Below are 27545 nucleotides of genomic sequence, written 5' to 3' on the forward strand. Positions count from 1 at the left end.
CCTCCTTCTTCAGCAGCGAAAGCAGGACAGCTGGGAATAATATGTCATTGTACTGTACATAACAATCGTGGAATTCTAAGAGTGCCTGAGTAAAATTCTTGTTCCACAAGGTTTCATAGCTTTCAGGGAATGTTGTGTAGCATTGTAGAGGTGGACTTTGTTTTTCATGGCAGGACACATAAGTATAATAGGTCTGTATTATCTCATTCAGAATACATTATAGTGACCTTATACTGTTAGGATTGTGATGAGGTTTATTCTCCACAAATGGGCACATATATCAGTTAAAAAGAAAAGGAAAAAGAAAAAAGGATACTAATAACTTGGGATCAAAAGCTTACGCGTGAATGCCACGTGGTCAGTTTACTCTATACACTACCGCCATCTTGTGGTGAAATTGGTAATAGAATGCAGAAGAGCAAAAGTAGTTGATACAGTGGAGAAGAAGCAAGCAATTCTAACGGTAACAGATATGACTGAAACCACCTCATATGCTCATTATATTTGCAAAGCTTCCTGTTGGTACAAGTTTAAACAATTAGAAATCAGTTAACAGTTACCAATAAGGTAGTGACTTCTTATATCTTAAGTCATTAAAGCTCTTCGCCAAATAAATGTCTCATTGTGGCTGAGGGTAAATAAAATTACATACAGTATCCACGCTGAGGATGCGTTGTGTATGTCAGATAAGTATGCCTAAATGCATCTTGTATACAGCGTGTCAATAAGTCTGAAGAATAACATATAGTGTACAATAGAAAAGAAAGTAAATGGCAGTGTCTGTAGGTCTGAGGAGTGAGGTCAGATACATGAGATAGTGATTCATCATCGGTGCCAAGTTCCGCATGTGTGTAACTGATTCAGCAAATCCATAATATTGGATTTAAAGATAAAATGCTGCCTAATCTGATCTCCAGAAAACCATCTAGGATCAGATACGCTGTTTGTTTTTTAAGTAGTAAGGCAATGGGGGCGATATGCCAGGAATTGATCATATTAATGGCCGTGCTGCTGTAGAAACATTTTCCTATTATCTTAACATGCCATGATGAACAGTCAACAAATCTTTTATAAATGCCCCCACAACCAGACCCCCCCCACCCCGGCCACCACCCATGCCCACCCAGCTCTTCCTGGGCGAAGTCTGTGTAATGCAATTTTTGTGATTTAATTGAGGCACAAGCAGACAGATTCTGAGCTCTGCGGACATTTGTGGTGGATGTCATCGTATTTCATTCAAAAATATGAAAACTGCGAGGACAATCCCTCTGAATCTATGTAGGTGGAATGGGGTCACACAGAGATGCACAATTGGGGGGCTCAAGGCCGTCTCCAAACACCAAAATAAATATGTAAAATAAATAAAATATACCAATACCTAAAAAAAAAAATTCCAATGAACAGATCAATTTTATACTATTAGCATCCACACCAAGATAAAACATTAAGTACGTAAAATAAAAGTAAAATTAAGGGCCAATCAAACTGGATTGCCTTAGAAATGCAAATAAAATGCAATTGAATTGTAATATGTAACAAGTAAATAGTACTAGTCTGTATATATTTACAAGGAACACCATATGAGAGTAACCTGTGGGTGGCAGGCCTGTTCGAAATATAGCTCAATAGTGGGAATTGCTTTATTTTTATTTGATATATTTTTTTTAGCGACTGTTATATAAATGATCATCTGAGGCAGAATATTTGTGTCTGTCGGCCAATTCTCATGATCTAACGATAACATAGTAATTTGAACAAATATGAGGGGGAGAGAGAGAGAGAGAGAGAGAGTCGTTTACTGTTGTAATTGAGCTAGTAATGATTTGATTTTCAACACTTCACAGTGTGTACGTGTGTATTTATTGTATTGTGTGCGCGTGTTAGCGTGCGTGTTTGCGCGCTGTGAGTGTAAGTTCGTTTGACTGCACCAAATGTGCGCAATACATGCGCAACACTGAGCATCTTCCGCGTCTCTGCGGGTTGGTTTTGGACCTGAGCGGCTACCATCGACCGTAGCTGCTGCACCGAAGCCGGGCGGAAGTGGGTGCTGCTCTCTGGAGGGTGGGGGGCTCAGGCATGACTGCGGTCGCCGTTGTCTGTTGCAGGAATACCCTCACTCGGCTGAACTAAGTTGTTGCAATGGAGACTTCGTGGAGAGACGCATACTATGAAATGGACCATCTGCCTCCTGTGCTCGAAGACGAGGTACGTCATCGTAACTTCAACGAGGACTGAGAGGCATATAGTGTCATACAAAATGGATAGTTTACAGGTGGTTCAGAGTCGGCAGTCTCTGTGTGGCAATTAATTTATATTAGCATGACATTAATTATAAGCCCTAACGCAGGGTTGCTGTTTATACCGCGGTCATCTCAGGGGTGAGTTAACGACAACACCGAGTTCGCTTTTTGTCTGATCACGTATAATTATTGTTATTAATAATTTATGTGGTTTCAATGTTTGACGTGTCGACAACTCACCCAGGTGAGCTTGAGCATTGCTTCAAACGTAAACCTCAACCTTTTTTTGTTTGTGTCCCTAACTGCACCAGATTTACGTTTTAATACTGTGGTGTGCTAGATCGTTAGATGTATGCAGTAATTTATGTACCTAAATAATAATAAATTAAAAAAAACGTGTTAGGTGAAGTGAAGTCTCACAATTTCAAATTGGTTCGAATGTAAATGTAAGTGCAAGTATAGACAATAGTTTAGACATTTGGTGAATAAAATTTTAGCTGAGCTGTGATCTAACAGAATTGCAGGTGAACCGCTGAATTTGGTGGTATGACTGCACTGATTGTTTCAAGCCCCGTTGCCAAAGATAAATCCCACCGTCCACAAAAACTCACACCAACACAATAGCACAGCAAAATCGCACACCATCTGTGAGTTCTGCAGTATCTTTCACTGTCAGTCCCAGCTCACACAGAAGACCATGACCACACTCCCAAGGATCCTCGACTCGTAGCGAAACTTATGTAGGCCAGTGCATAGGACTTCTCTTTTTCCATTGTATTGTTCTCAAGGGAAATTGTCTATTTATAGAGTTGCTGCTGCAGTTTAAAGTAGCACTTTTGTGCCCTAACTGTGATCATCCCTAAGATCACACGAATACAGTGTTGTGAACGTAAAACAGAATTGTGCTTCTCTTCATGACTTGAAATGTCATTTCGAATGGAGCCTGTCCAGTGACAGCCGAACATGCATTTGAGATGATCATATATGGAATAACATTATGGGAGGATTAAAGAGTTAGAGCAGTGGAAGGATGTGACAAGGAATTGTGGTGATGCTTCCATCCTCTCACTACACATAAGCAGTTAAAAATTGCAAATAGCATACTTTGTATATATATTAAAAAAAAAAAAAAAACATTAGCATGGTTGATTCTATATTGAACACACTGAGTGCATTTGTGGGCATTTGCTCACAGATGACTCACTTTACTGTGTGGGTGTGTAGAATCACTTCATGGTGTGGTGTGCATGTGGAGGATGTGGTGAATATTGTGCCAAATGGCCTTGCTATTGAATATAATCCAATATTTTCTGCTAGTCATATTATACTGTGTTCAAGAAGCATTGGATTAATGTAATGTTTGGATCCATTCATTCTCTGTACCGCTGTTGGTATTGGGGTCACTGGTGATCCGGGACCTTCTTAGTCATCTTGCTGTACTTGGAGCACATTGGACTGGTCACCAGCCAATCACAAGATAATACATACATAAACCAACACAGTCAAACATGTGCACAGTTTATTGTGAATTTTGAATAATGTTATATATGTAACTATAGATATTCTAACTGCAGTATGTATGTCTCTAGGAGAATGTGTCTCTGGCAGACATCTTGACTTTGCGAGACAGCTGCCTGTCTGAGGAGGATGTTTGGGCAGTGTGTGGAGAATGCGTTCTGGCGCTGCAGAGCCTTCGACCCTCCCACCTCTTCCACACCTTGTGCATCACCCCCGACACACTGGCCTTCAACGCACACGGGAACGTTTGCTTTATGGAACAGCTCAGCGGTAAGTTTACAGCAAGGAAATGCCATCAATACTGCGAAAGGGGGTGCTGCTTCTTATTTATCATGCCAAATTAAGTACTGTACTGCATTATTAATCATACAAGGGTAAGAATAAATTAACTCCTGTCCAAAGTGAACCAAAAAAAAAAACAGCCATAACTGTAATGACAAATGCTTAAGGTGTATGGTGATGAAAAAAATCCTGCCGATAACCAATGTTTATTCTTATCTTGCAACATGTATGTTTTTCTTTTGTTAAGACCCCTTCGCAGTAACAAACGGTTGAGTTGGTTAGGCTTCTAGATTGGTTAGGCTTCTCTTTTCACTTCTTTTGAAAGTGTAATAATAATAATAAAAAAAAAGCCAAATCACCCAGTGAATTTATTTAACCAAGGTTTTGATTTTAGCAAAAACTTGCTGTACTTTTTCATTTCATTTTCATTGATGATTCATGAGGGCAAGCATTATAGAAAACGGATAGATGTGGAAAAAAGGTCTCAGGGTTTTTGGACATTAGGGTTTCATTCTAACCTGTGTTTGCGTGTCCGACAGTGTTTCTGTGGACGGCTGGCGGGCAGAGTCGATTTTTATCCATGTAGGAAAAGCGCTGTAAAAAATACAAATTGGATTTATTTTAATTTGTAAATTTGATAGTAGTATTATCCCTCTTTCACCAAATTTAGTACACTGCAGTGCATTCTGAGATTATAATATAATTTACTGTCATGATTGTTTTGTGCGTTTCTGTCCTCCAGATGATCCTGAGGGCTTATTTGTGCCTCCTGAGTTTGATAACACAGGCAGCACATTTGAGGTGAGAGATATTGAATAACTGATGCTGGGTATACGCAGCATGGCCCAAGTGACACAATTCTGTCTCTTCCTGTTTTTTCTTTTGTTTTGTTTTAACATTTTGAGTCCTGAATCACACCCCCAGCCTCATAAAATCTAGTCATTCATTTGAAATAGGCATTTATTTATTTAATTTAAAACACAATAGCGGTATACTGTAGCACTGATGTATAAAACAAAATGTTTATTTTCAAAAACTTTCTCTGACGTCTTTAAAGTAATACACCAGATTACAGACATACAGTAAATTTATAAATGAAAGTGTTCATAGAATGCCTGTACTATAAATTATTCTTTGTGCTGGGATGCAGGGCCATGTTTTTTCTTTGGGCTCAACTCTGTCCGCTGCACTGAATTTTGTGATCGAACCAGAACTGGAGGCTGAGCTAAGTGAAGAAACTCAAAAGCTGTTGGAGAAAATGCAGGAGAAGAAACCAGAGGACAGACCGCTCATACAGGTAATCACAGATCTCTTAACCAGGGGAATTGTTTTTATAAATATATATTTAGAGTTTTTTATGATATATTATTATATATTAACTCATTCACTGCCATTGACGGCTATAGACGTCAAAAAATCATTCTAACTATTACTATTAGTTTAACCTTTTTTCCCACTTTTGTTAACAAGAGTGAAAACCTAGTGCTTTTTTTTTATATTGTGTTAGAACAGATATAAAATTTGTGATAAATTGTGAGTTAACTAGTGAAGTCATGCGATTAATAATGATTAAAAAATAGTACTCGCCCGACGCCCCTAATTTTTAATAATCTTTTCTTTAAAAAAAAAAAAAGATTATTAAAAAAAAAAGATTTTTACAAAATTTGGGGCATCAAGCGATTAAAATTTGTAATCGTAATTATTCACATGACTTCACTAGTTAACTCACGATTAATCACACATTTTGTATCTGTTCTAAATGAACAACAAAAAATCTAGGTTTTCATACTCTTGTTAACAAAAATGGAAAAAACTAAACTAATAGAAATAGTTCAAATGAATTTTTGACGTCTATAGCTGTCAGTGGCAGTGAATGAGTTAAATATTACAGTTAATCAAAGAAGGCTGGGGTACTGAAAAGGGGATTTTTTTTTTTATGTTAAACCTTTTATGGCAAACCGCCAGGACATCCTCCATCAGGCTCAAGCACGACTGCCCCACACCTCATCTGCAGCTGTGTGCCGTAAATTGTCTTCTGTTGGACGGCGTGTGCTCTCCATTGAATCAATATCAAATTTCCAAGGTCATTCCATCATCTCTGCTCACTATGTCAACATTTGATCTCTGTCGTGATTTCTGACTTGACCCATTCCTCTCCATATCATTCCACAGATGGACAAGAGAGCTGCGAGGCCATTTGGCAACATTCAAAATCCAAAAGACTGAGTTCCTATGATATTAGTAAAGATCTCTCTGTCAACACTACTATGAAAGCAAATGGTCTATCCAGACAACAGGTTGGTTATTAGAATTGTTGATATAGTCAATCCAAGACTAGAGCTACTATGAAACGTCTGGATGCATCATTCAAACCAGTTTTTAAATTAAAAAAAAATATTTGTTAGTTCTATTTAACGTTTCTCAAAGCGAAACTATGATGTCAGCCTTTCACATATTTCTAAATGAAACTGTCAGTGAGAATTAGAGGACATTTTGAATAAGCCCAGTTCACGTTTTAGAAAATGAAAAATAATCCTAGATTCCTGGTTTATGCAAATGTGCTCTTTCTTAGATTGTTCCCCAACATTCACAATCTTTTGTGGCAGTTGATTAAATATCTTTGTATTTTCCTGTTCTAAGTGACTAATAACTAATTTTATATTATTAGGTGATACAATGTCAAACACTTATTTAGTCTTTTCACAAGAAATATTCTTTGTATCCACATTTTAGTGTCATGTTTGACTTTTAATTGAAATGTTCTGTTTCATGTTAAAGCACCTGAACTTTTACAGGTATGTGTTGGTTGGGACTCCTCCCTCTGGGCTGAGGATGCAGATAATGCAGACAGATGCTGCAGAGGCTCAGCGGATGAGCTGGACTGCCGTTCTCACAATAGCTCCCCAGTGAGGATGAGAGCACAGCAGAGATTCAACAGGATGAAGGGGGCGCTGAATCGCTCCTGCTCCGTCCCCGACTCCAATAACCCGCCTTGTCCCACTCCACCACATGGAAATATCAGCGTACCCGTATCAGACCTGTCCGAGATCGGAGCAGATGAACATTTGTGTTCCAAGTCTGCGTGGAGCAACAGATCCAAAAGACTCTCACGAGGAAGATCCTGTGAGTCGTACCCACGTAGTAGTGCAGAAGATTGTGTGAGCTCAGTTGCTGACGTTCAAATATCAAGAAGAAACAATGAAGACGCTGTCAAATCTTCATGCTACAAAGAAACCAATTTTCAAGACTGTCATGACAATACAGTTAAGGAAGCGAGTCAGAACGTAGTCCCGTCCTGCACATCTGCCTCTTGCAACCCAACGGGCGTGGAATGTGACAACTTTGGGGCTCAAATATCAAATCACCACAAGCGCTACATGCCAAAGAACTACATGACCAAAAGCATGCTTTTCCTCAATGAAGAAACTCAAGATGAGGTTAGTAAATTAATCATGGATGTCTTTTGTTTGCATCTCACATTTTTCCTTGGATTCATGCTTATGAGTATTAATGTGCTGTTTGTAACTAACTCCAGGTTGACTCCGTCTACAAACACAAATATTTCTTGAGTATATGTATGTTCAACCATCTAATTTCATTGTTATATTAAACATCTCACAACCTTCAATAATACATAAGTATACAGACTCTCCCCAACTTACGAACGAGTTACGTTCCGAGCGATCGTTCGTAAGGTGAATTTGTTCGTAAGTTGCTTCAGTGCTATATTTTGTATTATAATTTATGTTTAAAGAGAATACGTACAGTACTGTACTACGTATGTTAGAGAGAGAGAGCGAGAGACACACACAGTATGTACATGTACGTAATAAGATAAATAAAGTGAAGTTTAACTTACTTTTGGAAGATGTACTCGATGCTTAAGGATTTGATGGAGGAGGAGGAAGAGGAGGATTTTATATCATGAGAGGTTCTTCGTCGTCGCTGGAATGGGCTTTAAAAGTTACTTCCTCCTCCGTAACTTCAATGTAGGAAGAAGTTGAGGGTCGCGGAGAAGAAGATGAGGGTTGATGAGTATCTTCCTTGGAGGATTTACTAGAAACTGGCCGAAAGAAGCGATCTAACTACGATTGCACAGTTTTCTTCTTTTTTCATCATAAATGATGTGGTAGCACTGTATGGCATCATTCAATTGATTTGCAACCGTTGTGCAACGTTCAATATTTGGGTCTTGCTGCTCGAAGAGTGCGACGGCTTTATCTATGAGCGACAGGCGTTTCTTCTTCTTCCTCCTCCTCGACACGTTGCTGAGCCTCCAATGCTGGGTGAGCTCTCACAGCGCCAAGCGTCGCTATTAGCGGCGGAAAGAAGCACTACAGTACTCGGAAAAAGGTGCGCAATAAAAAATCTAACTTACAGCATCTCTTTCCGAACATTTTTTGACATGCGCGCAGACATGTTCGTATGTACCGTTGTTCGTAACTCGAATGTTCGTAAGTAGGGGAGCGTCTGTAGTTGTGAAAAATTCGATTTGGCCAGTATGAATGTCATGAGAAATCTCATAATTGTAACTGTAGCAAAAACGATTGCTTTACCGTATCAAGAGGATAGGATATACTGTATATGTTAGCTACAAATGAAGTCAGCAATTTTTATAAAAAAATTTTTTTAAATGCCTGCAATAGTTTCTTTCATGTGGTTTAAGAGCCAAAACTGGTAAAAAACAAAACAGATACATGATTTGCTTTTTTTTTTTTTTTTTTTAATAAAACATTTGCATTTCTTTCATGTAAAATGTTTTTGTTTTTTTTTCCTTCAGTGGATCCCACTAAGAGAGTTACTTGCTCATTATGGACTGAGGCTGACAGTGAATGAGCTCTGGGCTCTCTGCTTCACCTGCCTGTCGTCCCTGCAGTCCTATATTGACTTTCCAGGTAATCATCCAAATGTATACATATGTTTTTATGAACTGCTCTTATACGAATATGCAAATTGTGTCCTGTATTTTCCTCAATGAAATGGATGTTGGAAGAATTATTATTAAATATGGCAAAATTGTTTTATGCAGCCATCATTCCTTCTTTTCTTTTAAGCTTTCTTATCCCTGGACACCGTGTACATTAGCTGCCAGGGAGAGATGCTTTTCTTGACACCTAAAAACTTTGGTAAGATCACTTTTTGTTTTCCTAATTGCTGTAGAAAAAAAAAAAAGCGACAGAGAGAAACAACTGGCACCTCTGCCGGGAGGACTCGCGTTTTATTTGTGAGCAAAACAACTCCCCATGCCACCATTGCATAACATACAGATTCCAAAACTATCATAGCAGTTTTTTTAAGTCGTACCCGTCGGTACTTTTGGTGAAGAAAGAAGAAACAATTGTGTGGGTGTGGATTATGCATGCTTTTGTGCTATCCCCCCACTACTAAAACTATTTGTTTTAGTGTCAGGGAAAGACAATCATAATAGACTGTTGAGAATAAATGAATAGCTTATAGACTTGCTGGTCCTGTGGGTCAACCATCGCAACCAAACAAGCCTTGTCTGTGCTTTGGCTCGCTAGCAATATGCCTGAAACTTGTACTCTCAGTTTAAAAAGATAGTGGCATCTGTTTAGTAGTGGGTTTACCCTAACTCTAGTCCTCTCCCCTGTTTGGCAGTATTCTCAGACACTCATATGCATTAAGATTTTTTTTTATTTTTTTTTTTAAGTACAGCATGTATAGACATGTTCACCATGTTTCTTGGTGGTTATTAGCTCCAATAGCACTACAAGTAAACAAACCATAATATATCGTTTGGACATGGCAAAGCGATCAAAAAAAAACCAGGATGAATGGCTTGAATGATGTTTTTAGTTTTCTTCTCTACCGCCGTACTTTAAATATTAAAGAGCTTTCAACTGCTATGTTGTATTTTAAAAAAATAGATGTGGTGGGAAAAAATTGACAGGCATTTTATACATACAGTACTAATACTATATTAACTTTTTGGCACACCAGCCACTGCGGCTAGTGGTTAAGCAAAGTTATTAGCCACTAGGCACTGATTTGTTGTCGAATAATTATGTTGAATGTTTAAATTGAAGCTGACTATGGCATTCTCATGTTTACTTAAACTATATTTGCAACCTTTTTGAATGTTAATTAACCCTGTGCACACTCAAATCAAGACTTTACAGGTTATTTGCATTACTCTGATAAGGTTGTGTGAAAGGTTGCGCTCCTGTTACATGAAAACATTAAATGAGACGAAACTAGCTTTCTCACATGCATATATTATGAGGAGTCTGGTGATTTGTTTGTTGCCGTTTGTAAACACTACATTAGATAGGCTACTAGCATGCACAATACACACACAATATTTGTCGATTGATACGTCTAACATAATATAGTAATTTCTTGACTACGAAGCGCACCTGATTAAAAGCCACAAAAGCTAAATTTAGCCATTAAAACAAATATGTACATACAGTGGCCGCTTTGATTTATTAGCCGTGGGTCTCCATATTGCTAAACGGGATATTTGCAAAGAAAGAAAGAGGACACGGAGAATATCTTTTGAATTACCTTAAACATTGGTAAACGCTTTTTCCAAACCATGCCAAACACGACGAGTTACACAGTAGTTCTCCCGGAAACCTTCTAGTCTCTCTAATTGCCGCACAAAGAAAATTCCGTTTGTTACCCTTTCCTGCTCAAAGCGCCTGACTGTAGTCTTATCTGTTTAACCATCTACGACCTCACCCACAGGTTCCACTAGATTAATTTAGGATGACCAAAAAATTATTATTATTTTTTTAATTATTATTATTTTGCCTTGACATGTCCACTTTTTTGCATCCAGGCTTTTTTTTATGAATTCTTGAAAATGTCCGGTTTTCATTTAATTAATAGCAAGGGGGTGAAGAAGGGGGGAAAAGGTGGGTTTTGTGTTTGTGTGTTATTATTATTGTTATACAAAAAAAAGGAGATATTTTTTAAATAAAAAGGAGGTCAGCTTACCTACCTCACTTCCTGACCGTTCAAATAAGGTCCTAAACTGCGTTGTTGGCCCAGAGGGGTAGCTCACTGGTAGAAACATGGTTGTGATGCGGGTTTGATTCCCCCACCCCCATTAAAAAAATAATAATAATAATAAGACGATCCCAAGAGCGAAAAAGGTTAGGCTTAGACCATTTTGTCATTAATTATACATTTTTCAAGTAAGACTTCGTTATTTGTTTGATTTTCTACCCATACAAAGAGGAGGCATAAGCTAAAACTTACTTTGAGTATCATTTAGTTATCTCAAGGCCTCTTTTTTTGGACATCAAAATCTGGCCACCCTAGAATTCTTTCTTTTTCTTCTTCTCTCTCAGCTAAACCTTTCTGTGTGGAGGTCATGTTATTTCTGTGCTTGCATTGGTTTTCTCCAGGTGCTTTGGGTCACGATCCCCCAAAAAAACATGCATGCTTGGTAAATTTCAATACCGTGTTGCCCATAGGTGTGAATGGTTGTCTGTCTATAAGTGTCCTGTGATTCGCTGGTGGCCAATCCCTGGATATATCCCGTTCTTCTCTTAACGTCAACTACTGCTTGGATGAGCAGTATACTGCGAGGCGCATAAGCTAACCACCCGTCCACTGTTTCACCTTTTTCTTCACATCTGAACTCTGTTATTTGCAGCATCTCAGGATAAATTTTATCTTTCCCCCGAATATCAAAAACATGGAATTGTAACCGAGAAGGTATGTAACACTAAATTAATGCTTTTTATTGGAAAAGAAAAAAAAGTCTTCCAATTGCCAATGTAAATGTTTTGCTGCTGTCCAGGCTTGTGTTTATGGAGTTGCTGCGATCTTGTGGACAACAGCAAAGTTCACTTTGTTGCCCAGTCAGAAGCTTGTAATGCCTCGCAAACTGAAGCGACTTCTGCTTGAAATGGCCAACAGCACACCAATGGAGAGACCTTCCATTGCCATGGCCAAACAGGTTTTTATTTAGACGTTTACATAAGCATGCTTCTGATTTTGCCGTTCCCTCCACAATAGAGTTGCTATAAAACTATTGATGTGATTTGAAGAGGTTTTTAAAACAGGTTCCATACATTGTTGGAGCTATTGAAGAAAAATCAAAAAAAAAAATTAAAAAAAGGAAAGAAAATGTAAAACATTACAAAAGAACCAATACAATTAAAATGTATATTATTAACTAAATATGAATGTTGGATTTGGAATTTATTGGCTGTTTTACTTCCAATATACTCCTGTTTTCCTACCAGTGTCATTCATTTTTATTTTATTTTTTTTTAAATCTTTTTGTTTTAATTTCCTGCTCCATAAACATGATTTTAATATGCATTCATTCCAGAGCTGCTGTGACTATTTAACACATCAAGGGACAAACGCTGAGAATGTGTGGAAGCAGCTCATCGGCCGGGTTCATGCGGTAAACTCCAGTTCATCATGTTCATCATTTGCGTCACGTGTTTTCAGGCAATGTTACTCTTTTTCCAGCCAGTCTCGAGACCCAATGATGGCGAAGCTTTGAATGCAGATGACACAAACCAAGGATCAAGTAAAAATACTCCTCATATGAGCAGTGGTGGGAATATTTTCTTTTCAAAGCTGTCAGTGTTGTTGACCTTGAACTATAACATGGTAAACATGCTGACAGTGGGTTTGAGTCAAGTATTCAACCCCTAACTTCTGCATTAATTGGTCATATGTGATTTATTCTTCATGTAAGTCATAATAATAGACCGATACAATTTCAATTTTCTTCAGAATTTATATAGTTTTCATTTGTATTGTTTTTAATTCACCAATTGGCAAAGGCATTTTTGCAAAGTCAGCTGGGCAGTAGAAAATGAATGAATGGACATGAACTGTCTACAGTTTGTGTTGTAATGGCCATTGAGAGCCGACTAACTTTTGCTTTCTTTTATCTGCTTAAGCAACCCAGAGACCTTCAGTTCCACAATCACACTATTTACCCCCATCATACTGACCAATGAAGTGGAAGAGAGCCAACACATTAATGAGTAAGCAGATTTTTATAGTTATTGTGTTGTTGTTTTTTCCGAAGGCAAACTTTTTTTTTTACATTTGTCATTCAGGCCACATATTATGTGCAGTTGCTTTCTTGCACATGCGCACTTCCCGTTTTCCCCTGACTTTCGCATAGTAATGTAGTAATTCAGTATTATCACCAGTTAAGAAGAATGTCTCCCTTAACCCATGGGGAGTATTTTATTTTGAAATGGCTTGGTCAGAACCAACAAAAAGCCAAAAAATGGTCACAATATTGCCTAGGGGTTAAAGATCAATTTACCAATAGATGATTGGATTATCCACAGTAGATTTGATTTAGATTTTTTAAAAAAAATCATTATTATTAGTTTCATGACAGCAACATATTACTACGTACACTATCCTAGCTGAAAATGTCATCTGCACACTTATATCTGACTGTATTGCACATAGATCACAATTAAGCATAAAGTAGGCATAATGAAAGCAGCATTTGTGGATGAAGTTGCCCGTGGTAACACGTTTTTGTTTGACTGAAAGCTGTTCATTGTCGAACCACATTGAGGTGGTATGTTGAACCTACTCTCCGCTGTTTAATGATGTGTAAATCTCTTGAGGGGGAAGGACTTAGGCGTGTGAATGGAAACATGAATGAAAACAAACAATTGTTTTCTTGTCTCTTTTCATTTATATGCACTGAGAAATCAAAAGAGGACTGAACCGACGGTCAAGTCTGTTCTTGCAGATGTCTTTCACTGCATTTGTTTTCATTTTGATCGAATCTTTAATCAGCTGCTGTAGTGTCACATCCCATCTTTCCTGTTGGGATCAACACTCTTGTTAGGTAGCGGGGTTGTTGACAAGGATACATTTTTGGATGCTTATTACTGGTTGTTGGGGGGGGGGCTTTTAATGCAATATTGTTGGTTCAATTGTGTGAATCTCATCATGTGAGCATAAAGGGAAAAAGGTGGCGCTTCATAATCTAGTCGTCGAGTAGCACTTCATTTTTAACACTGCAAACAAGTGCATTTAAGTGTTAAAACCTATACGTTGAGTCCTTTTATGTGCTTTGTTTTCATATGCAATCAATACAGTCAAGCTACTTGTAAAGATTCCCTACTGAATTCTACATATGGTAGCAGTTGTTTAAATGCTGGCTTATTTTTTTTCAATCCATAAATTTGAGTGCACTGACACAAATGAAATGCCTTCGCCAAAGGCTGTGAAAATTGCAGCATCCATCACTCATGTGATAACAACTGTTTTGCCACAAAAGGTGTCTCAAACCTAAACCGGGAAACGTTGTTGAGTTGTGGAAATCAGAAGTGCAACAATTAATCGATTTATCAAAAAATGATTATCAGAGAAATTGATTATTGTTTTGATAATCAAATAATTTTTGCTCAATATTAAAATGACAAAATCATCAGAATTTAGGGCTGTTCGATACCACTTTTTTTTTTCAATATGAGTACTTAACTCTTGAGTAGTCACCGATACCATGTACCAATACTACTAGTGCTTTTGATGCATAAAAAATTCCCCCCAAAAACCAATGACAAATAATTTTAAAGAAAGACCAATATACTGTATCCCAATATAGCATTTTCCCTTAAAATTGCATCGAACTAATGGTATTTTTCTATTCTTCTCATTTCTAATTTCTCGTTTCTGATCGTAAATTGGCCATAATAGGTATCGGACGCCAACGCAAATACCGATACCTTGAAACATGGCACAGTATCGTCCCTAAAGCTGGTATTGGTACTCATACATTCCTACTCCCAAGACTATATACCATACTATATACCCTTTTTTTTTAGATATCTATAGCCCTCCATAAATGCAGGCGTATTCTCTTTGTGTTGAGTCAAAATAAAACATTTGCAAACATCAGAAAAACTCCCTAAATGAGATGAGAACTCAAGGAATTGGTAGAATTGGAAGCTACTATTGAGATCAAAGCTGTTTGTGGGGTTGTGGTTTTCAAAACATGTTTCTCTGTTGCTGACTGTCACATGAAGTGAGTCTGTTTGGGTGTTGTTTGAAAGATTCCGTTTTTTTTTTTTTTGGCATGGTAGCAAAATACAAAATAAGAATGTTAAGGACACTAAAAACACACACATTTGCATCTGTGTGTGTTCTTGTGTCTAATAACAGTGTGTAACATGGTTGATTAGAAAAAGACGGAAAAAGAAGATAGTGAGAAAAGGAGTTCAGCTTTAACTTCCTTTAAGCTCATCAGTTCCACAATTGATTCCTTGTGCAGTTGAAATACAACTGCCCCCCCAGATGGATTTCTCAATGTGTTGCTCTTCATTAACCCGACCTTTTTTTTTTCTACTGCCCATGTGATTCAGTCAGCTCTCTTTGTTTCTCCTCCCTGGCCCATCTCTGTACACTCTGTGAGCAGACATGGACGACGGTTCAGACGCAGGGCTCACTGAGGGAAGAGACCACTTGGCAGGGGCCGGCGATGAAAGCCCTTCTGAAGCCGATTGCCATTCTGAGGGGAAGAAGAGGTTGCCTGATACTTGTGATGAACAGATGAGTCCTGACTGCTCAGAGGAAATGGAGGACGGCGATTCTCTTGTTTCAGATCTGCTCATTTCAACGGGATCCAGAGCGGATCGAGCAGACCTTTACTTCAGGCCGGCCTGGGACTTGGCTTTCTTTGGAGAGGACTGTTTTAGCCCAGAGGTGGTCCAGTATGCATCGAATCTTGGCCAGTACAGAGGATCGCCATGTCTGGATGTGAAAACACAGGTGGGTGGATATTTCAAACTCTGTTCTATTGGCTGTATTTGACATGATATTTATTTTACTTGGAACAACAGCGTGCCCATATTGGGAAGTGCTGAAGTAGCAGCCTACCAGGAAATAAAAAGTGAGGCTTTTCTCCACTAGTTTAGACGACAAATAAATTGTCATTTGACAAAATGTATGTTAATTTCATTGTTGTTCCAGTCTTTGCTCTTTTTAAGAAGAGTATTTATTTAAGGCTTCCTCAATTGAGTGACATTACCTATAAATAAGTCTGCCAAAATATCAGTAAATAACTACGTCACAGCACCCCCCCCCCCCCCCACACACACACACACACACAAAAAATTGTTTAGATATCATCGCGCCGCCGCTCTTGAATAGAATAAATATATTTTTTTTTTAGCTGCGCAGCACCGCCCAGCAGCGTTCCATCTGTGCTCCCCGCTGCTCACCACGTACACAGCGAAATGTGTTGACGACGGCAACTGCGAGTGCGCCCATTAAAGTTTGTTGTGAAAAGGGCTTTAAAAAAACTCCATGCAGCTTGCGAGACGCAGGTTGACCAGAACCCCAGTACCAATACTCGCCGTTCGACACCTGTAGATTCTCCTGTTCAGGGGGTTTTTTTCACTATATTTTTCAAGATGTAAAAATATTTTTTTGCATTTTATTATTTTTTTTTTCCCTTTCTCTAAAACCGCATATTATAGAGGTTTATAAGCATTTTTGAAGGATTTTTTGGATTGAAAAATCATTTTATTTATTTATCCCAATGCATTTCAATGGATGTCAATGTCGCTACTCTTGGGCCAGCCGGTCCCTGTCACCCGTGAATAGCGGGCGTCCACTGTATTCACATGCTATAGGTTATAAAATTCTAGTCGCACTAACTTGTATGCATTCATATTCACCACACAAGATAAAATTCCACTTTATTTTATCTGCTGGAAGTGGAACACAGTCAAGCTTTGGGGTAAGTAGGATGAGAGCAGATGGGGTAATTTAAGATCATTTGCATTTTATTTTCTGCAAACTGGATCTGAATGTTAAAAAAAGTAGAACTTGGCCGATGGCTTAGGAAGTTATTATCATTTGCAAACGAATACTAATGAATTGTCTTTGTATTTACACACTTTGGTGACCCACTTTCTCCATCGGAAAGCTTGAAATAGCAGCCAACATCTCACCGTAACAGTTAATTGGCTGCAATTTCCAACAGTTTACTTCAAAGGATCTGTTGTATTCTGTTGCTATAGAAATGAGAGAAGGAAAAAAAGTTTATTTACTGTGAAAATGCCTTCTGGATAGAATAGTGAAATCAAAGATGTGAGACTTAGTGACTTTTGTGTTGAACAGGAGCTGCAGCAGCAACTGACCATTGAAACAAGGAATCTTAAGAAAATGAGAAATTTCTACCAGAAACTTATTCAGCAAGAGAGAAAAAAAGGTTTGTTGCCAGTCTATGCGCTATTATCGTATTAGTCTTTTAGTGCAGTTTGTAAAATACAAATACAATGTTTCTGTCCTAAAGGTTTTGAGAACAAAGGGATGCTGTCCAAACTGAAGGCCCAGCTTGAAGAACTGAGATCCAAAGTGACATTCTTGGACAATGTCAAGAATTACCTTGAGGTGCTATCAAAGTACTTCTACTCCATATTTTACTTGCCATTTAAATGATGCCTTGTTTTCTTTTAGACACAAAATATGGATCAGTGGGGTTTAGACATGGCAGCGCTGCCGTCATTGTCTGCTTGTTTGGCTGTCCAAAGCTGTGAGGCTACTTCCTGCTTGACTTTTGCAACTTGCAAAGGAAAAAGAAATCTGCAAGCAGGGACTCCTCTTGGTCTCATGTCATACCTTTACGCAAGGTATTTTTTTAAAAATGTTTCTACTTAACTTTTCACTCTGAATGCATGACACCACACAAAGAACCAATTGTGCATAGATGAATGTCAGCGCTTTAAAAAGTAGCTCAGAGGTCTCGCACAAGGGGTCCAGATCTCAAGAAGTCTACCACTTTTTCTCCAACAATCAGTCTCAATGTTCTTTTTTCATTTGTAAGCAGGATTTCAAACTTAGACCTTGCGGTCTCCAAAGAACAAGTCCTTACAGCAGGGGGTCTTCAACATGGGGCCTGCGGGCACTTGGTGGCCCCATGGACCACATGAGTAGCATGCGGGCCTGTTCTAAAAAAAAAAAAATTAAAAAAAAATAGCTCAAAAGTGATGGAGCATTGTTATTTTCAAAGAGGTTTCCAGAAGTGATCCTTTGAAAATGTAAACACAGAAGTATAGAAATAAAATGTTGCATTCTGATATTTACCTGATTCCTAATCATTATGAGAACTCATTGACATGATTAGTGTCTTCACGTGAATAAATATAATACATTTAATATATGTAATGTTATCAATATATTTGTGTCACACTGCATTTTCTTTTTACACAGAAATGCTGCTTCAGAGGGGTATATCCAGCAGTTCCTGTATACGTATCGCTTTTTCTGCACTTCTGAGCAGCTACTGCAGTTTATTATGGACACTTTCATCAGTGCAGTGAGGTAAAACATGAATGCACAACGAGCATTTATGGCAAATGCTGCTTATTTATACAACATTAACACTGCTTTGTTTTCGATAATAGGGAAGGTCCAGACAGATCTGAAAATAGTGCTAACATCTTTCATCGAAGTTTGTGCTTGTTGAACATGTGGATTATGGATTGTAAAATGGTTGACTTCACGCCAAAGTCCAACATTGTGGCTGTTTTAGAAACCTTCCTTCATACTGTGGTAACCACGCAATCATAACACATTACACTATGAACAACCAATCAATATGACTGCATAATATGTATATCGCAGGCGTCAGGAATTGTCCAAAATCAAAAAATATTACTTTTAGTCTCACATATATCTAATTCAGCAGAACTGAGGATTTCGCAGTAGTTGTCGATATTGCAGTTAATCAAACATAAACATAATCAATAAAACTAGAAAAATTCCTGAGGAAATTTTGAATGGGACTGCTGACTCTTGCAAGGTGGAAAGCATGCGCTGAACCGTTTGCCAAATGTTGGTGTACTTTACCTCTCAATCTGTGTCAAACCACTTTTCTTGGGTGGATATTGATACGTGCTTCGCAAGCAACAGCAGTCCCATAATAAGTATTGTTTGTAGTTTTAATAATTTTAATAGTAGTAAAATGGCCAAGATGGCCGCCGACCCAGGTGGGCAAGGGGGAGAGAGAGTCCTTGGCGTACCTAATCAATTGGCCAAGATGGCCGCCGAAACCGGGTGGGCGAGGGGGACAGAGTCCTTGAAGTACCTAAATAATTGGCCAAGATGGCCGCCGCCCTGGGCGAGCGGAGTGGCGAGAATCCTGGGCGTACCTAATCAATTGGCCAAGATGGCCTCCGCCCTGGGTGGGCGGAGGGGAGCGAATCCTTGGTGTACCTAATTAATTGGCCAAGATGGCCGCCCCCCCTGGGTGGGCAGAGTGGCGATAATCCGCAAGCAGTCCCATAATTAGTAGAAGACAATAAATGCACTTTATCTGTTATGGTTTTCTGTCAGGTAATTCCTGTGGCTAGTCGAGGGAAGATCCTTCTAGCTGCTCTCCAAAGTCCTCCAAGCACAATTTGGAGCACAAGGAGAGGAAGTCAAATCGGATCTTTTTATGGTCAGTCGTCTAAAGAGGATCATATGAAAAAGGTGAGTAATAACAAAAATGTCCTCTTTTCATCTCTGTTATCAAAGGGACTATTTTTTTGTCTGTTGAGGGAAAATGATGTTTTAAGCTGCAAAATGTCCTGAACATTGAATCAAAAACCATTTTATGGTTGAATTACATTCATTGTATATATAAATTAGTACATGCGTTTAATAAATGTTTGCGTATGACATTCAGAATATTTGTTCATGTCAAACTACCGGGGTCTTTCCCCCCCCCCCCCGATTTTAAATTATGCAAGTAATTAACTGGTGAGAAAAAGAGGAGGATGAGAGTGCAGTGGATAAAAAAATGTTGAAGACGTCCCCATACCATTAAATGTCAAAATAATTAACATATAACAGGCTCTCTTCAAATTTGGTGGGCAAAAAATGTTGATTAAAAGCCTTTTTAATTGAGTGATTGATCAATCAATCGATCAAACTCTATTTATATAGCACCTTTCATACGTTAAAATGCAACTCATGGTGCTGAACAATATTATAATAGAATATTAAAAATTCTAAGATTTGATTCAGCTGATTTAAAAATTTAACAATTTGACAACTCCAATTTAAATACAAAACATGCTTCATTTTTTAAAACATCTCAGGCCTAGCGCTAATGCTAAAGTGGATGGAGGATCCTATTTAAATGCTAATGGTAATTAGCATTGACTTCACGAGTAATATTCCTTCAAATAACAAATATTCACACACAAATCCTGTGGAATCACACACCCACAGGTAAGTTAACAGTGCTCAAAGGCACAAATTCTTCCCAATATGTGAAAAATTTGTTATTTTAATAGAATTCAATCGCAACTTTCTTCTCTTCTCATTAATTGTGTACACACATATTGGGCTTTTGATGACGTATAGGTTGGATATTTGCGACCTGGCCGTTCATACTGAGGTCGCATTGCAAAACTTCGGATACGTATCCGAATCAGGACCACATATGAAAGTGACCCAAGTGGGATTTAAAAAAAAATCAGAAATGAGCCAGTCAGACTGACATAAAAAAAAAATCTGATACAGAACACATTTGAGAAAAAAAATATGATTTGGGTTTCATTTGCCTGAAGTGTGAAGGTAACCTCAGTAATACTAAGTAAGTGTGTTCTAAAGGAGAGGATATCAACAGCGGTGGAACCTTCAGCACCAATGACAAAAGAGAAGGACTTCTCCATAGCTGCAGCTCTGCCTGTGCCTTGCTACGTCTCCCTGGTGGTTGACCCTGCCAGCAGTGATGAGAAACTCCCCTTCAGCCAGACAAATTACAATGCGCAGCATGTAGCTCAGCAACTCACCCTTCTCCAGCAGGTATGAAAAAGCCATGTTTCCACCAAGCCACAGTTCAGTGCACTTCTCAACTTAAACATTGCTGGTTCAAGCCTCTAGCTCTGCTGGCGTGCACTCGAGCAAGATACTTAAAGCTGTTGTCCCTCCTGCTACTATGACAGCCGTGTGTGGAAGAGTTTTTTTTTTCTTTTCTTCCATAACAATATACGCCAGAATCTTTAACCAGTGTGACAATGGGTGTGAGGAGACATAAGGTGCGAAGTCAAGCTATATTTAATGAAATTGTAGTTGTTTTTCTTGAACGCTAGAGGGAGACATTTCTCTATGGATATATAATTAATGTCATACAGACTCTTTTTAAATGCAGGACATTTTCCACGGATGTCATCCGGTTCATTTCCTCAATTCCAGAATACAAGGCATCAGGGACAAGCCCTCAAGGAAAAACAAGTAAGTTCTCCAGCTTTATTCCAGTAATAGTTTATTGCAGAGTAATGTAAAATCCAAAACATGAATCGCTTTTCAGCAGTATTCAGTTAGTCGGTCAGAATGTAAAGTTAGTAATTCCCACAATATTTCACCAAAAATGCTACTAGTGCTATATATATTAAATATTTCTCTCCAACAAACCATTAATAGTACTAAATTTTACCTCAAGAGCACGTTAAAAAAAAACTGTCACTGTAACAGTGCTGTACATCATAAAAACTGAGCGGAAAACAAATAATGAATATTACAAAACAATAATGATTCGTGTAAGAGGTGCCTTCAGATACAGATATGTTTGACGATGGCACGCTGATATCTTATATACATTAATTCAGTCTGCAGCTACGTACATTGTAACAAATACTGAACTGATAATTTCATTAACGATTGTGATTGTAGAGTAATAAATTATGTTGTGCAGTTGAACACTACCCACAACCAAAACTTGCTCTGTTCTACAAAGATTTTTTTTTTCTTACTTCACATGCCACTTTATCATTTACATATAATCACAATATGGGGGGGGGAAATTATATTAAAATAATAAACATGTTAATATTTTTGCCTAACACCCCCATCCAACAGCACGTCAAGTACTTGGTCCCTTCAAATTCCACCAGTAGAGGGCAGCAGCCTGCCACATGATGGGACGCCATCAGCTTCCTACCTGCAGCAGATGCTCGCTTACTCTGACAGTGTTATGAAATGGATCGCTGGTGAAATAATCATCTGTAACTCAGTCAAGGTGAGAGGCGCAAACGATGCAAATCATTTGTGGCTGCTTACTTATCTCTCCTGTTGTAATTGCAACAATAATAATTTGTGGGCACAATGTTGTTTACAATGCATATTCAAAAGTGTCGGTGCAGTGCAATGTTTAATTAATACCTCTCAGTAACGCAGATTGTCTGTAAAGGCAGGCTTTATGACACATAAGATCTACCCTGAACAGGATTAATGCTAAAAAATGAATAAACTCATGGTAGTATTTATCAATTCAGGTGGTGAAAATATTCACCATTGCAGTATTTGTCATGCTTGGTGTGTTGTATTGACCTCTCAGACTCACTTCCCAAACTACTGTGACTTAAGTAATTTGTTTCTGTTTTTACATGCTCTCCTCTCATCCAGGAACAAGTTGCCTTGCTGACCAAGTATCTGTGGATTGGAAAACATTGCTATGAATCTCGCAATTTTGCTACAGCCATGCAGGTCCTGGAAGGTCTGGAGAACAGGATTGTCAGGCAATTACCAGTAAGGCTGACCCGCTACATTTTTTGGGAATGTTCAGGTCTGAACATCTCTAGTAAAAATGACTAATTTTCCTACATTGATCAGCTCGGGGGTACTTTAAACCTTACAGTCTGCTAAATGGATTTTTTTTTTTGTGTGTGTGTGTGTGTCTTCCCTTTTCTTTCACAGGCTTGGAAGCATCTGTCTTCCAAGATGCTCGAGATCCTGGAGGAGCTACAAGCCGTGCAGGTAGGTGTGTGTGTGTACACTCGGGGATTGCAGAGAGCTGAAGGCTAGTCTGGCCACATATTGTTAAAGCGGGGGCTTCAGGGCAAAGAAATCAATAGGAAAACAACTTCAAGCAGGTTTGCTCACATGATGTGCTCACAGATGCCATTTCCACTACAACGTACCTTCCAAAAATCGGACGCATTAATAACCTCTTTACACCTTCAAATGGAAAAAAGTATTGGAAAATTTGCCATTATATTTTTTAATCTTTGCTATAAAGCTAATTCAACTGATTTTGATTGAAATTGAATTTCTCATCATGATTAGTCATTTCTTCTGCATCTTGTCCAAAATGTCAAGTAATTTTGACAGAATACTAAGTAATTGGTTGGGGAATGTTTCTTAATTCTACTATATCATCTGACTCTTGCCTCGAGCAATTCTCACCCTATGCTGTATATATGTTTTCTTGTTGCATCTGATGTGTATGTAAGGATTAACGTCTTTCTCTCAGGTGTTTCTGAAGAGTGATGACACGTGTCTGATTGCGGGAGAGCACAAGATGAGAAGACCCACCCTGCCGTCAGCGCACATCCTGGCCATGCATGTTCAACAGCGGGAAATTGGAGCCTTCGCAGTCACGAGCGGCGCTTTCAAGTGGACCAAGCTTAGGTATGATGACATTTGAAGGGTTAAAGACTGCTGATGTTCTATTCATTGCTATTGAATACCTTGTTCACGATGGCACTGCGGTTGAACAAAACCAGCTCATCTATGACACTGAGCAAGAAAAGTGGTGGAAAATGATAGCAATTTCTTGATATACTCCATTTTTTGTCTGATTTTTTTCCTGTGTCTTCAGAAGTTAAAGGGGGAAGTCAACCAAATACTTTTCTTTTTTTTTGACAATAATAATAATATATTCTATGCAGCCCCACTAGTCTAAATATGATATTCTAGTTACTATTGTGTAAATGGAATATTAATTCAGCAGTTTTTATCCATCTCTGGGCGACCATTTTGCTACTTGGTATCGACTGAAGATGACATCAATGTTGCTCAGGTCTCAAGTAACAACCACAACCGCAGCACGGCTTCAGAAAACAGGTGAACTCTGATTGGTTGTTGCCTGAGCAGCTGTGATGTCATCTTCAGTTGACAGCAAGTGGCAAAATGGCCGCCTTCTGAGATGGATAGAAATGGCGGGATTTTGCTTCATAACTCATATTCCAAAAATGTAATATTAATTAGAATGTCATGTTTAGACTAGTGAGGTCACATATAACTTATTATTGTCAAGTCACTATAAAGTAGTATCACGTGTGCACAGTTACATTTAGTACAAAGTAAAATCCCTGTAACAAAAAATGGCTTACTTTATGCATACCAAGTATCCATCGATGGCAGCGACCCACTTGTTTTTTTTTTCTTTCTGTTCTCTCCATCAGTCCACTCAGATTGACCAGATGCTGAGTCACAGCAAGGGGCAGTTGGCTAGAAATAATGCAGCTGTTGAATTAAGGGGTGCCACTGCTGAAGCAGATGGCGCCCGTGGGAGGTGGGTTTGATTGGAAAAGAGGTTGCGTTCCAGATGCTTCGCAGCCGCTGGGTAGAGCCAGATGCTCGGGTCAAAAGATCTCACAGAGACAAGCAGAGCTACAGCTGGTTGGTCTGAACCCGGGGTCCTTCATGTTGTCTCCAAATTAGGTCACAGCAAAAATAGCTGAAGCTACTTGGGGAGAAAAATCAGATGAGATGCAATCAACATTTTTCATGTTCTGTTCTTATATTTCTCATCCCATTTCATCTTCCTCTCATCATCCCATTCTGGGCTTGAAAAGGAGCATAGCTAAGGTGGTGAGTCAGATCCACGCCTTCCAGGAGGTGGTTTTCACCTACAGCCCCGACCGGGACTTGCAGGCCTACCTTGGCCACCGCATCGCCAAGCTCGGCAACTCTGCCCTTCACCTCCAGCCGGCTGCCAATGATGCGGATTCCCAGCAGTCTACTGAGCGTCAAGCAAGGAGGGTTCAGGAAACCCTGAGAAAGGTTAAGGCCTCCCTCCAGTGAGTCCTGCCCTGGCCGCGTCTCAAGGCCGCATTTGGCGACCCATAACTGAACCACGGCAATGAATTCTCTCTGTTACCATGGCAGCAGAATGCTAGAGTTCTCTTGGACTTTTCTTAGACAAGCATTCTATAATATCAGGTAAGACAGCCAGCTAGACTTTAGTTATAACACACAAACTTCAGATGATGAGACAGGTGCTTATTATGCCAAAGAAATGTAATGCCATGCATTTTTGTATGTGATTTCATTTTGCTTTTGAAGGCCTCAATTGACACACAAAACAGATTACAACATTATGCCTACATGACCGCTGAAGAGGAATAAAATTATTTGTCCTCTTTGCGTGTTCCAAAAAATTGAAGACAGATTTAATGTAAGAAAAAACAAGATGATTTATTAAAAAAAAACAGAGATCTCTGGACATCGTGACAGACTCCGAACATCACGTAACAGGTGGAATTTCAGAGGGCCGAATGTGTCTCTTCCGCGTGGAAAATGGCTTCTTATAGTTAAACAGACCGCCTCTCTTTCATTTGTAGACTAAACATACTCTCTGGGTACTTTTCCGTGAGCGATGGCGCAAACAGAGTCAGGGGTGTGTGTTCGAAGCAGATTCTGTTCTCAAGGACCAAATGTGTGTTTTCGCACAGAACACTGAGAAGAAATTTTTTAGACCAAACAATATGTTCCAGCTTAGTTCAAGGTCAAATTATACTGAATTCAACACTATCTCACATCTATAAAACATTTCGACATGGTTAATATAAAGAATTAAAATGTTAATAATGTATAACAATGGTTAATATATGAAATAAAGAATTTAAATGTTAATAATATCTAACACCACCAAGGGCCTGTATAAAGCCACAGTCCTTTAATGCACAGACTTGAATGTTGCGGTTTCAAATGGTTTGAGGTTAGCGTTCATGTTTTTTTATAAAAAGCCAATAAAAGGTATCATGTAACCTCAAAAGTACGGTTTGTACATTTGCAAATCAGCACAGAATATTTTTTGTTTAAAATTCAACCGAATTGTGAAAACCGGCTCTCTTCACAAAAACTAATTTAAGAACACATTGCAAATATGGAACATGTTAAAAAGCAGTCATGATAACTGTTACAAGAGTTAGGGCCACGTATAAATATATATATTTATTTTTAGAGGGTGGGTTGTATACAGAGAAAAAAACTCACAAATTTACGAGAAAATATTCTCGTATATTTGCAAAACTAGAAAGGCAGATTTGCAAGAAAAAAAACTCAGAAACATGCGAGAAATACACCATAATGTAAATTAACCATATCATATTAAGCATTCGCACTTTGAAGCGTTGTGTACAAGTTGCTAAATTGATGTGAACAGCATATTTGCTGTTTTCAGTCATTCACTTGCATTTACCTAAAACTCTGGTAGCTTCTGATTGGTTAGTGTTAGTCAGCTGATCTGGGGTCAGGAAGTGTTGACGCTGTAGTTGCCGTGTGTGACGAGTAAAGTTTAAGACGTCTGTCTCCATCCTGCCTTTTCATTTTAGAAAGAGTGTGCCATTTACAACCAACGAATCCTCAAGTTATATAGCTCCTGGTGGACAAATCGTCCAGACTATAGCTATGCTATGTGTATTTCTCGCAAGTTTCTATTTTGTTTGTTTTTCTACTTCTCACAAACATGTGAGTTTATTTCTCATAAATTTCAGATTTTTTTTTCTCTCACAAATTTGGCACTTTATAATGTCACAAATCTGTGAGTTTATTTCTCATATATATTTTTTTCTTGGAATATTATATATATATATATATATATATATATATATAATGTACACACACACATACACGTATCCCTAATATGCCATCGTTTAAAAAAAAAAAAAAACAGTCTGGTCATCTTTAAAATGTCATGTTGTCAATCTACAACCTTTCAATGCATTTTTAAATTTTTACTTTAATCATCTCCAAACGTAATGTTGCCTGTTTTAATTGGGTTGAAAAAAAAATAGGGAGTTTAAAAATAAATGTACTCTATTGGTAATTTTCAAAAAGGACTATTACAGAGCAGGAGTGAAGTGGATGACAGCTTGAGTTATGATATTGAATGTAGTTTTACTGCCTGCTCTCTCCGCTGGACACACGCCTCAGTGGCAAAACACACAATGAAGATTGAATGTGGCTTGTCATGAGAATATGATTAAGACAGATTTGAAAAAGACAAATGACATTTAGTGCCTCTCTCGCCAAATGTTATTGTCCGGCCACAGGCTACACTGCAGCGTCGTACATCATGTTGTGCTCCAGTATATAGCGAGAGTCGCGGTGGCTCCTTGCATTGTGTGCTGTTGTACAATATTGCTGTCTTTTAACGCTTTGGGACTGATTTTTTTTTTTTTTTTAAGTGTCAAATCAAGCTGTCTAGCAAAATTGTGTTTGGATGCATTTTACTTTCTCAAAGAGTCTATATTTCCTGATTTCCTGCTATACACTATTATTGACTAATGATGAACATGTGTTGACTATAACCATTAAAACAAATGTACAGTTGGCCATTTGCAGCAGTCTTTTAATTGACTGAATTCCTACGACATTTTCTATGACCCAAGCAAATTAATGTGTCCCAAATATAATCAGTCCATTGATGAGTTATGGGCTACAAACTAATTATTGTTGTTATAGTAGTAAACTGATTCTTCTTTGCTGCTGGGCATTGGTTAACTAAAATATTAAAAACATCTTAGG

General features: G+C 38.4%; 1 protein-coding gene across 1 annotated transcript; it reads left to right on the forward strand.

Annotated features, from left to right (window-relative positions):
* Positions 1-1962: 1962 nt before the first annotated feature.
* kndc1 (kinase non-catalytic C-lobe domain containing 1) lies at positions 1963-27450 on the forward strand. The gene is made up of 31 exons (XM_077582460.1): positions 1963-2205; positions 3830-4028; positions 4783-4841; positions 5191-5337; positions 6006-6123; positions 6213-6337; positions 6836-7477; positions 8821-8935; positions 9095-9166; positions 11668-11729; positions 11815-11973; positions 12352-12429; positions 12498-12685; positions 12938-13024; positions 13554-13581; positions 14712-14780; positions 15197-15218; positions 15430-15782; positions 17139-17229; positions 17314-17411; positions 17478-17650; positions 18231-18341; positions 18425-18572; positions 19356-19493; positions 20622-20816; positions 21163-21245; positions 21870-22029; positions 22416-22538; positions 22707-22766; positions 23263-23420; positions 24590-27450. The coding sequence occupies exons 1-31, from the start codon at positions 2140-2142 to the stop codon at positions 24816-24818; spliced, it is 4356 nt and encodes a 1451-aa protein (XP_077438586.1). The 5' UTR covers positions 1963-2139; the 3' UTR covers positions 24819-27450.
* Positions 27451-27545: the final 95 nt, after the last annotated feature.

This window comes from Vanacampus margaritifer, chromosome 12 (assembly GCF_051991255.1).
Source record: "Vanacampus margaritifer isolate UIUO_Vmar chromosome 12, RoL_Vmar_1.0, whole genome shotgun sequence".
NCBI lineage: Eukaryota > Metazoa > Chordata > Actinopteri > Syngnathiformes > Syngnathidae > Vanacampus > Vanacampus margaritifer.